A 10,772-nucleotide genomic window follows, 5' to 3' on the forward strand; every position below is an offset into this window, starting at 1 on the left:
CCTGTCTTAACTCTTCCAATGATTTAATTTGCCAGTCCTGTCCTCTTAACATAAGTAGATCTTTATAAACAATTCCTTCTAATTTTACACCTCTTATGATTCCTTGTATTGCATGTTCCGGAATAGCCCACATTGGAATTTTTAAATTTACCTTATAAAAATACTTTTTCCAAACTCTCAAAAGTGCAACCCTTAAAATGTGAGATTTGAAAACCCGATCAATTTTCTTATCAAAAAATAAATAAGCATGCCATCCATAATACAAATCCCAACCTTCAAGTATCAAAATATCTCTATTAGTTAAATTAATCCAATCACTGATCCAAGTTAAAACCACTGCTTCATAATACAATTTTAAATTAGGGGCTTTGAGTTCTCCTCTTTCCCGTGCATCTTGCAAGATTTTAAATTTTACCCTAGGTTTTTTCCCCTGCCATATAAACCTATTGATGCCTCTTTGCCACTCCTCCAAATTTGAATCCTTTTTTAAAATAGGTATCATCTGGAACAAGAAAAGAAACTTTGGGAGAACATTCATTTTTATCACTGCAATTCTTCCCAATAATGATAACTGTAATTTCTTCCACTCCATCAAATCCTTTTGAACTTTTCTCCATAACTTATCATAATTATTTTTATACAGTTTAACATTAGAAGCAGTGATATCAACACCCAAATATTTCACTTTTTTCACTATTTCAAAACCAGTTACATTACTTAAGATTTCTATATCTTTCATAAACATATTTTTAGATAATATTTTAGTCTTATTGTTATTTACTTTAAATCCAGACACCTTCCCGTAATGTGTCAATATCTGTATCAAATTTCTTGCCGAGTCAGTTGGTTCCGACAAAGTAAAAACCAAATCATCAGCAAAAGCTCTAAGCTTATAGTTATTGTTACCCAAAGTTATTCCTTTTATAAGTGAAGACTCCCGGATCTTGATTAATAAAATCTCCAAAGTCAAGATAAACAGTAACGGTGATAATGGACAGCCTTGCCTTGTACCTTTTTTAATTTTAATTGAATCTGTCAGCTAGTATTATATTCATGCTAGTAATATAAGATGTGCTATTTGTAAACTCAGGCTTCTTGCTTAGAAGCTGGTGCAATCACATAGAGCTCAGGCCAATGTGGAAAGAAGATCCTTGTAACATCGTTTAGGTTGCTTGGGAGAGGGATGGAGGGAGCAGTGGCTTGTGGTCTTCCTAATAGGAGCATCTCTCCTCTCTTGAAAAAGAGAACTGGCTAATTGTCTGCAGAAATTTCAGCTTTTTCTTCCTGTGCTCAGAATCCTGCGTATCAAGAAGGAGCTGCCAACCCTTCAGCTAAAGGAGCCACCCCCATCTGTTTTGGAGGCTGATCTCACAGAGTTTGATGTGGCCAACTCTCATCTCCCCTCTGAAGTACTCTACATGTTAAAGAATGTGCGGTGTGTATATGTAGGAGTCTCATACTAACTGAGGTTGAGGCTTGCATGGAAGTTATTGGAAACTGAAGTGCCTTCGCAGTAGCTGGCACTATGCAAAGCAATCTCTGGTTTGATGTCTTCCAGATGTGTAATAGTTCTATTCTTTGTAATCTAACATTACTTTAGGGCAGGGGTCTCCAACCTTTCCGGGCTCAAGGATTGGAGGGAAGGAGAGCAGTTTCAAAATTGGTGTGCATGCGCATGCACAGGGCCGCGCGCATGCACAAATGGCCACACACATCCCACGGTGGCTAGCGGCCCATTCGCACATGTGCAAACGGACCGCACAAACTGCCCAGGCTGGTGGCACATGCGCAAACAGGCTGCGAACATCCGCCCCGCACTAGCATTCCCATTTGCACCTGCGTGCATGTGCAAACGGCCACGAGTGCTAGCGCAAGTGGGGGGGGATACGCACCTACACATGCGCACACCAGCCAGCCGTTTTTGCAGCCTCCTGGCCAAGAGCCCACAGCCCAGTCCCGGGCCACGGACCATAGGTTGGGGACCCCTGCTTTAGAGTATCTTGAGAAAGAGTCAATTAGAAAAACAAAATTCCCAAGTTGGCCAAACTGGTATTGTTAAATTAGTCCTTTCCATAAAGTAACTATTAGCACAAAAGTTCTCCACTGTAGGATCTCAAAGCATGTGGTGAAGTTTCTGTTATTCACTCATCATTTTCTGTTATTTCTCCTATTGCCCGGAAATCCCAAGGACTGAGTGGGTTTTTTAAAGTTACTATTTTGTAGTTCTAAGTAATGCATGGCCAATTTGTGGATGGAGAGCAATGAGTGAAGAACTCTTGACATATTAAAATAAATGGTAGGTATCCTCTGATTCCATGGTTGGAGAATAATTGATCCTCCTGTCTAGGATCAGGTGTCATGGCTGCATCTCTCCTATCCAAGCTTCATGTGCTGACAGCCTAATATTAGCAATGGGGGGGGGGGGAGATTGGACTGTAAAGAAGAAGGAGGGGATGGAAGCCCAGCTGAGCCTTGTGAGAAGCTTCAGCCAGCCAAGGTAAACTATTGATATCCAGAGCTGGGAACCAAGCACCTGTTTCCTAAACCTAATTGGTCATTTATAGAGGGGCCGGGTGGGGGGAGGAAAATTAACTTTGTATTGTTTGCATGGGAAACCCTCAGATTCCACTTACACAACTTCTGTAACCATCTAAGGTTCAGTAAAGTATACTTTTGGCAAAAACAAATGGTCAGGAGTTTTTTTTTCTAGATGATTGAGTGGAACGGTTGACATCAGGTTTGCTCTAGAATAGATGAACAGAACCTACACAGGGCACCCATTGCATCTGTAAAACATTCACTCCCTTTTCCAAAGAATCCCAATGCCACCTGCTTTTAGAAGGTGGCCTTCAATAAGTCAGATAAAATATGGTGCAACTTTTAAGCCCATGTGGCTTTTGAACTCTCACTGGCAGATTTTCAAGATTTGGTTTGAAGCTAAGCTTCATTAATATTTAATTCCAAAAGAAATTAATCATATTTTCTAGAATTAGTTTCCCTGGCACAGGTGAAAGAAGAAAAGGCAAGAAAAAGGAATACAAATGTGCCCTCACTAGGAATCTCAAGTACAACTCAAACTTGAGCAGGATTGCTTTGGGGATTTGTTCCATGATTGAGCTTGCCCAGTGTTATGGACAAGACTGAAACAATTTTGTAATACTTTTATTTGGCCTTTTATCACAGTTACTGGCACTAAATAGAATTAAATAAGATACAATGGGAAGGCTACATACATGTGAGGAAGGAAGGAAAGATGCAGTAATGTTCCCTTCAAAGCTTTATGTGCTACCTTTCTATCAAATGGTCTCCAACACTGCTTCCAGTAAAATACAACACTTAAAAACACTATCCCTGTTTTAATGATGCTATGGCCAGCAGAGCTAGTGAAGTTCCATGATTACATGCACCTCTCCTATTGTGGTTATTCTTCTGAGTTTTGTGCCTAGTCTAGAGAACCTAGTCCACAGTCCCCAAGAAGCAAATTGGTTGGTAGATTTCAGAGTTTAATATGGTGGGATTATTGTTGTAATTGTGCCCTGATGTTTCTCTGTAGGGTGCTAGGCCACTTTGAGAAACCCTTATTCCTGGAATTGTGTAAACACATGACCTTTCAACAGTGCCAGCAAGGCGAATATGTCTTTCGCCCAGGTCAGCCTGATACCAGCATCTATGTGGTCCAGGATGGAAAATTGGAGCTCTTTCTATCTGAACAGGTAGGAGGAAGAGAGGAGCAAATCTTGAAAGGGCTGCAATACACAGTGCTCTGCTATGCAAGCCACAAGGCCAATCTGGTCTAGTCTTTCTTCCAGTGAGAGCTGCTGTAATAAATATTGCTTATAAGATGACTTCTCCCAATTGTTTCCATTTATTTGTATTTGTGTCAGAATCACCTTAAAGCTAACCAAAGGGTGCTTCTGGAGTGAAAGGATTTGCCGGTGTCAAAAGCAATGCAGTTATTGGGGAGGCTCCTTTCATTTACTGCATTTACTCAAAAGCCTTTATTTAAAAGCTAGAGCAGGGAAAGAACCATGGCTAGCTTCTCATAGCTGTGTATGTAATTCAGGATGGGAAAGAGACTCTTGTGAAGGAGGTGTTCCCAGGAGACAGTGTGCATAGTCTTCTCAGCATCCTGGATGTCATCACTGTAAGTACTGACTATTTAGAACCACTTGTTCTACTTCTGCCTTCTTAATGTTGTTTTAAAGTTTACACAAAAATATGTGTATGTTTTCCTATATAAATATAGGAAGATTTTTTTCTACTGCATGATGTGTTTTGTTTATGTCTACTTTATGTGTACACACATAGTTAATTTGTCAGCTGCTTCACAAATTTTCAGAGAGCTTTAATTCATGTGCATATTGTTTTGCATTGTGAAAATCAGACATTAAAATGTGAACCCGATCAATGTTTTCCTTTTATAACTACAACACCTATTTATTCCCTCTGATCATGTACACTGAGCCTTTCCTACTATTAGAAGGAGGTCTCTTGACCTAATCCTCTGCTTCTACCTTCTCAGACACACAAGATAAAACTTGATTTGCTGCTGAATCCTCCAAGTATTGGTCAAATCGCTCCGTATAACTAATAAAAAATAATCAGAAGAGCCTAATAATCCTTCTTCTGACTAACAAATGTTATTTAAAAGCATAAGTTTTTGTGAACTACAACTCATCTTCTGATACAATAGTGTGCATTTTAAATTGGTTTTAAATTGGGATGAGAAAAGCGGAAAAGGAGAGGAAAATAGGTTGGTTATAAAGATATGGGTAACATGTGATTTAGATTACAACTACTTTATCAATCTGTTTTTTAAATTCTATCAAGTCACTATATGCATCTGATGAAGTGAGCCAAACCTCATGAATGTAAGATATAACTCATTTAATAAGATTTGTTAGTTGGGAAAGGGCTATTGGAATCCTTATGACTTTTTGATACATAAACTAACACGGCTCTCCTTTTATATGCTGTACATGTAACTAGCGGATCAGAAAGAACTACAGTTATAGCACTTAAATCTCTCTGGTGGGGTGGGTCCAACAGGGTCACCAACGGCCATATCGGACAGTGTCTGCACGGGTAGCTGAAGACTCCACTGTGCTGCGGTTGCCAGTGGAAGCCTTCTCAGCAGTCTTTGAGAAGTATCCTGAGAGCTTGGTCCGGGTGGTTCAGGTGAATTTTCAGCATGCTCTGCCACTGTTCTTTCTCCTTTTATGCATCTCCTTTCTGTGTTGTCCTGTTGGGTTTGGTCTGTGTCAGCAGAAGCAGGAAATACTACAACATTACATTACTTTTTGACATAATCACCATTCAAATTGAGACACTTGTCATAATATCTTACAAGGTTTGAAATTCCTTAGTAGTAATCGCTCGGCACCAAATCTGGGCTATGGGGGGGTGATCAAAAACATCTCAACGGAACTGCTTCAAAAGTTCTTGGGTGCATCTAGCGGTGTACGGACAAGCATTATTGTGAACCAATACCACACTGGAAGTCAGCATGCCCCAATGCTTGTTATGGATGGCTCTTCTGAGTTTTTGTAACGTTTCAGAGTAGACTTCTGAATTGATGGTCGAACCACGCTCCATGAATTTCACTAGCCGTACTCCTTTGGCATCTTAACATTTGGTGGGATTTTCTATAGCACCACTTCCAGTGTGGTGTTGGTTCACGATAATGCTCGCCCGCACACCACTAGACGTACCCAAGAACTTTCGAAGCAGTTCCGTTGGGATGTTTTTGATCACTCCTCCTATAGCCCAGATTTGGTGCCGAGCGACTACTACTAAGGAATTTCAAACCTTGTAAGACGTTCTGACAAGTGCCTCAATTTGAATGGTGATTATGTCAAAAAGTAATGTAATGTTTTAGTTTTCTAATGTGTATAATAAAGGTTCTGTATCTGTGAGTGTCTGTCATTGATAACCAAACGGAGGTTTATTTCCGAATTGCCCTCGTAGTTAAGCACACAATCAAGCAAATTTGCATCATTGCAAACATAATTTTTCGTGTCTTCTCTACAATGTTTTTCCTTGATTTACACTTCTGAAACAAACACCTACAAACTAATGTTGCCATACATATCCCTAAATACAGCTTTGTGGCACAGTTAAACTTAGAATAATGCATTAAAAGGTGACTATTGCATTTCCAACAGAATATTGTAGAGTTGGACAAGTTGCAGAGAAGGACAGCTGGTGGGCTGAACCAAGAATCCTGTCTTTGGGGGCAGTGAAGAGGGTCTCTCACATGGAGAGTTAAATCAGCTACTTTTGGGTGGTTATGGAGAAGTTGCCAAGGTGAGCCCATGGGCAAGCAGGAGGCAATTCTATGGAAAGCAAAAGACAAACAAGAGCATTTCTTTTACCCTACCCTACATATTGCAGTTAACTTTTACACTAACTGCCACAATATAGGCAGTGTTAAAAGAGGGATCAGTCTAGAATCCCTTTGTAACCACCAGCAAGCTAAGTCCAACCTCTCTTGAATTTTGTTGACCCTTATCTAACTCTAAGCAGGTGCTAACTGTTAGTTGAAAAGATTCCTGTGCACAGGCATGAGCAGCAATACATCAGTTTAATTGGACCTTCATGTTTTGCACCTGACATACACAGACACATGTTGGGTAACTGTCTGTTAACCTGCCACTTTGCTGTTTCCAATTGCAGATCATAATGGTTCGTCTTCAGAGAGTCACCTTCTTGGCCTTGCACAACTATCTGGGCCTGACAAATGAGCTTTTCAGCCATGTAAGTCATGACCTATCCTACGCAGATTTACATTCAGAAGACTGTTTCCAAACTAAACCTTGCCCTCTTCACGTGAGAATTGACAGTACTTTCAGCATGTGCAGAATTCACTCCCCTCACTGTTGATTAAGCATAGAGGGTGGGTTTTCCAGCACAAGTAATTTGGGCAAGAGAACTGCTCTGAGCTTCCCGCCTTCTTGTGTAATGGATGTGGATGTGTTTCCCATCCCCAGGAAATGCAGCCATTGCGGCTTTTTCCCCAGTCGAGTCACCCCTCCCGCACAAGTCCTGTCTGGCACAGCAAACGCATAATTAATGCTTCCTCTATTGAGGACACAAAGGATAGTACTGGAAGGCAACCAGATGCCTCTAAAGATCAAGGTAAGTTGCCTACCCTACGAGCAAAACCTGGCATTTGCTAGCAAGGTATGAGTTGAGTTTGGCCTTTGAGCCTCCAGTGCAATCCATTCCATTCTGTCTCTTGTCTTGACTTGCTTACGAAGTGCGGCTTCAATTTCTTCTGTCAGTGATGTTCTCTAATAATAATATTGCAGAAGCAGTGGTCCAGATGCTGCTACTAGAAACTAAGTTCAGATCAACCCAGAGTACAAAACCTCATCTGGCCCCAGCCACCAACTGAGTATTTTCACTGTTCTTTTTCCCTGCATATTCAGGGTCCTAACAATAGAATGTAATTTAATCATTTCTGGCAGAGGTTTTCTCAGGAACAGTTTTGTATTCCTTGTGCAAGTATTGCTTATGGGGATGGGATGGGAAAGTCAGATGTTCGCATTTATACTGTGTGAATGACTGCCTTGTATACTTCTAGGTGATCCCTTGAAATCAGGTTTATTAGAACCCACTGTTCCTCTGTTGAGCCGTTGTATCTCCATGCCAGTTGACATTTCAGGTATGTTGGCCTATTCTCCTTCTTTTTTTGATTCCTTGGGCAGTCCAGTTGATTATCTCCATGCTCTCTTTCTTACTCAGGAATACCGAAGGGTCCACGGTCAGACTTTGATATGGCCTATGAGCGAGGGCGGATCTCAGTTTCTCTTCAGGAAAATAGTACAGTTGCATTGGATGGCTTTGCTCGAGTAAGTTCTGCCAAGGGGGACAGAAACATGTCAGCTTTGATATCTGTCATTATCTCATAGGTTTTTAGATATCATTAGAAGGGATAGAAGTGAGGCTGCCTTTTGGGGAGGAGATATTTCTGCCTGAAATCTTTCCTCCATGGGCTGCTTCTACCTTTTCTCTTTTTAACAGTCAGCTTCCCAAGACTCCCGCGAACGAAAATCTGTGACGGTGGAGGAACAACCATCAGGCATCTACCATTACAACTATTGTGAGGATGATTCAACAACTGGGGATTGCCCATTTGGACCATACCAGGGCCGCCAGACTAGTGCCATTTTTGAGGCTGCCAAACAGGAGCTGGTCAAACTCATGAAAATTGAGGTAGAGTGATTACAGGAAGAGTTTTCTGATAATCAGTGGCTGGGGAAGGTTCTCCCTTGCCTCTCTCTTCATTTCTCAGCCAGAGCAGAGGCTGGTGGTGTTCAGTGCTTGGGTCATCTTTACTCCCCTCTCAACAGGAATTAGAACATAAAATAATAAAATTGGAAGAAATCTTGAAGGTCTTCTAGTCCAACCCTGTACGTGGCAGGAGATCCTATAGCATTCTGGATAAATGGTTGTCCAGTCTCTGCTTCAAAACCTCTAATGACAGAGCACCCACAACTTCGAGGGACAAGTTGTTCCATTGATTAATTGTTCTCAAATTGTTTCAAAATTTCTACTTAGTTCTAGTTTAGATCTCTTTTTAATGATCTTCTATCTGTTACTTCTTGTCCTGCCCTACTCGGCTTGGAGAATGCTGACTCCTTCGTGACAGCCCCTCAAGTACTGGAAGACTGCTGTCATACTACCCCAGTTTGTCTCTTTGTTAGATTAGACATACCTAGTTCCCTCGGTTGTTCATCTTATGATTTAGCCTCTAGTTCCCTAATCATCCTTGTTGATCTTCTCTGCACTCTTTCTAGGATCATAACATCTTCTTTGTATGAACATTTTCTATGTAGTGGAGCAAAACAAAACAGAGTTGTCCCTTACTTCAAAATCCTTTTCAGTTATCATGACCCAGAAATAAAAATCATGGCATTTCAAGACAACACTTTGATTGTGCCAGTGCTCTGCTTTGTTCATGAGTTTTATGTATAAGAGAATTATAATCCTGTCCTCCTTTTGTCTTCTCCTCACCAGTTTTGATATTTTTCTTCCATTCATTATAAGAAAACATTCCTTTTAAGTAAAAGTTCTAGGAGGCCTTTTGAAATCATCTTCAGTTTTATTGCACTTTGTACTCTACAATTTTCATAAAGTTCATCTTGCAAGAGTCTTGTCTAGTCTTAATCCCTTTTTTCATAAAAGGATAATGGAGGTCAAGAGAAAATAATTGTTCCGAGACAGAGAAATTGCTTAAGAATGCTGCTTTGTGATGGTTATTGTGTGCTGGGAGTAGGGTTATAAAGGAATGTGTGTGTTTGTGTAATTAGAGTAAATGCTGAAGATCTTTTACAGAGATATGGAATCGTTACTCTAATGCATGAACTCCTTGCTTCTACAGTGTGCAAAGTTTCTGTTTGGAAAATTTCTATAAGATAATGCCATGCAGAAGCTTCTATATTACGGGTAGTCCTCACTTAAGAACCTCAAATGTGACGATCAGCTCTGTTCCTAGGTGACATGGTTGTTAAACAAGTTAAACATGACTGATACTTGCAATTTTACTGCTGGCTTCTCCATTGACTCTAATTGTCAGAAGCAATCTGAAGCATGCAAATGGTAATTGCATGACTGTGGGACACTGCAATGGTCATAAGTGTACTAATCTCAATCTTGTGACTGTAGTGAATGTTGCAACAGTCATATGTGTGAGGAATGTTTGTACAGTTACCGGTACTTTTTCAGCATCTCCATAACTTTGAATGGAGAATGGAATGGAATGGACCTTGGAGGTCTTCTGGTCCAGCCCCCTGCTCAAGGAGGAGATCCTATACCATTTCTGACAAGTGGCTGTCCAGTCTCTTCTTAAAAACCTCCAGTGATGGAGCACCCACGATTTCTAAAGGCAAGCTGTTCCACTGGTTAATTTTCCTCACTTTTAGGAAGTTTCTCCTTAATTTCAGGTTGCTGCTCTCCTTGATTAGTTTCCATTTATTGTTTCTTGTCTTGCCTTCTGGTGCTTTGGAAAATAAATTGACCCCCTCCTCCTTGTGGCAGCCCCTCAATACTGGAATACTGCTATCATGTCCCCCCTAGTCCTTTCTTTCTCTAGACTGGCCATTTCCAAATCATATGTTTTAGTCTCCAGGCCTTTAGTCATCTTAGTTGCTCTTCTTTGCACTTTTTCCAAAGTCTCAACATTTTTTTTGTAATGTGGTGACCAAAACTGGATGCAGTATTCCAGATGTGTTCTTACTAAGGCTTTAAGCCAGGGGTGTCCAAACTTTTTTCAAAGAGGGCCAGATTGGATGAAGTGAACGTGCTGGAGGGCCGAACATTTTTCCGAACATTCTTTGAACCATTACAATTAAATGCAAATGAATTATTTTATGCCTCTTTCCTCTCCCTCTTTCTCTTTCTCTCTCTCTCTTTCTCTTTCCTCTCCCCCTCTTTCTCTTTCCTCTCTCTCTTTCTCTTTCCTCTTTCTCTCTTTCTCTTTCCTCTCTTTCTCCTTTCTTTCCTCTTTTCTTCCTTTCTCTTTCCTTTCTCTCTTTCCTCTCTTTCCTTTATTTCTCTTTCCTCTTTCTCTTCTTTTCTCTTTCTTTCCTCTCTCTCTTTTCTCAATCTTTTTTCTTTCCTCTTTTTCTCTTTCCTCTCCCCCTCGCTTTCTTTCTCTCTTTCCTTTCTCTTTCCTCTCCTTTCTCTCCCTCTTTTCCTCTTTCCTCTCTCTTTCCTCTTTTCTTTCTCTTTCCTCTTTCTCTCTTTCCTCTCTTTCTCTTCCTTCTTTC

At 40.6% G+C, this 10,772-nt stretch overlaps 1 protein-coding gene across 1 annotated transcript in view; it reads left to right on the plus strand.

The window, feature by feature from the left end:
- PNPLA6 (patatin like phospholipase domain containing 6) overlaps positions 1 to 10,772 on the plus strand; it is a 54,915-nt gene that overhangs the window by 4,306 nt on the left and 39,837 nt on the right. The window contains exons 4-12 of the mRNA XM_015815591.2: positions 1,295 to 1,435; positions 3,554 to 3,713; positions 4,064 to 4,144; positions 5,050 to 5,178; positions 6,676 to 6,756; positions 6,990 to 7,137; positions 7,586 to 7,666; positions 7,747 to 7,853; positions 8,026 to 8,217. Coding sequence (XP_015671077.2) covers positions 1,295 to 1,435; positions 3,554 to 3,713; positions 4,064 to 4,144; positions 5,050 to 5,178; positions 6,676 to 6,756; positions 6,990 to 7,137; positions 7,586 to 7,666; positions 7,747 to 7,853; positions 8,026 to 8,217 — 1,120 coding nt within the window. The remainder of the gene's footprint in view (positions 1 to 1,294; positions 1,436 to 3,553; positions 3,714 to 4,063; positions 4,145 to 5,049; positions 5,179 to 6,675; positions 6,757 to 6,989; positions 7,138 to 7,585; positions 7,667 to 7,746; positions 7,854 to 8,025; positions 8,218 to 10,772) is intronic.

Source organism: Protobothrops mucrosquamatus, unplaced genomic scaffold (genome assembly GCF_001527695.2).
Source record: "Protobothrops mucrosquamatus isolate PMUCROS unplaced genomic scaffold, P.Mucros_1.0 scaffold352, whole genome shotgun sequence".
Lineage (NCBI taxonomy): Eukaryota > Metazoa > Chordata > Lepidosauria > Squamata > Viperidae > Protobothrops > Protobothrops mucrosquamatus.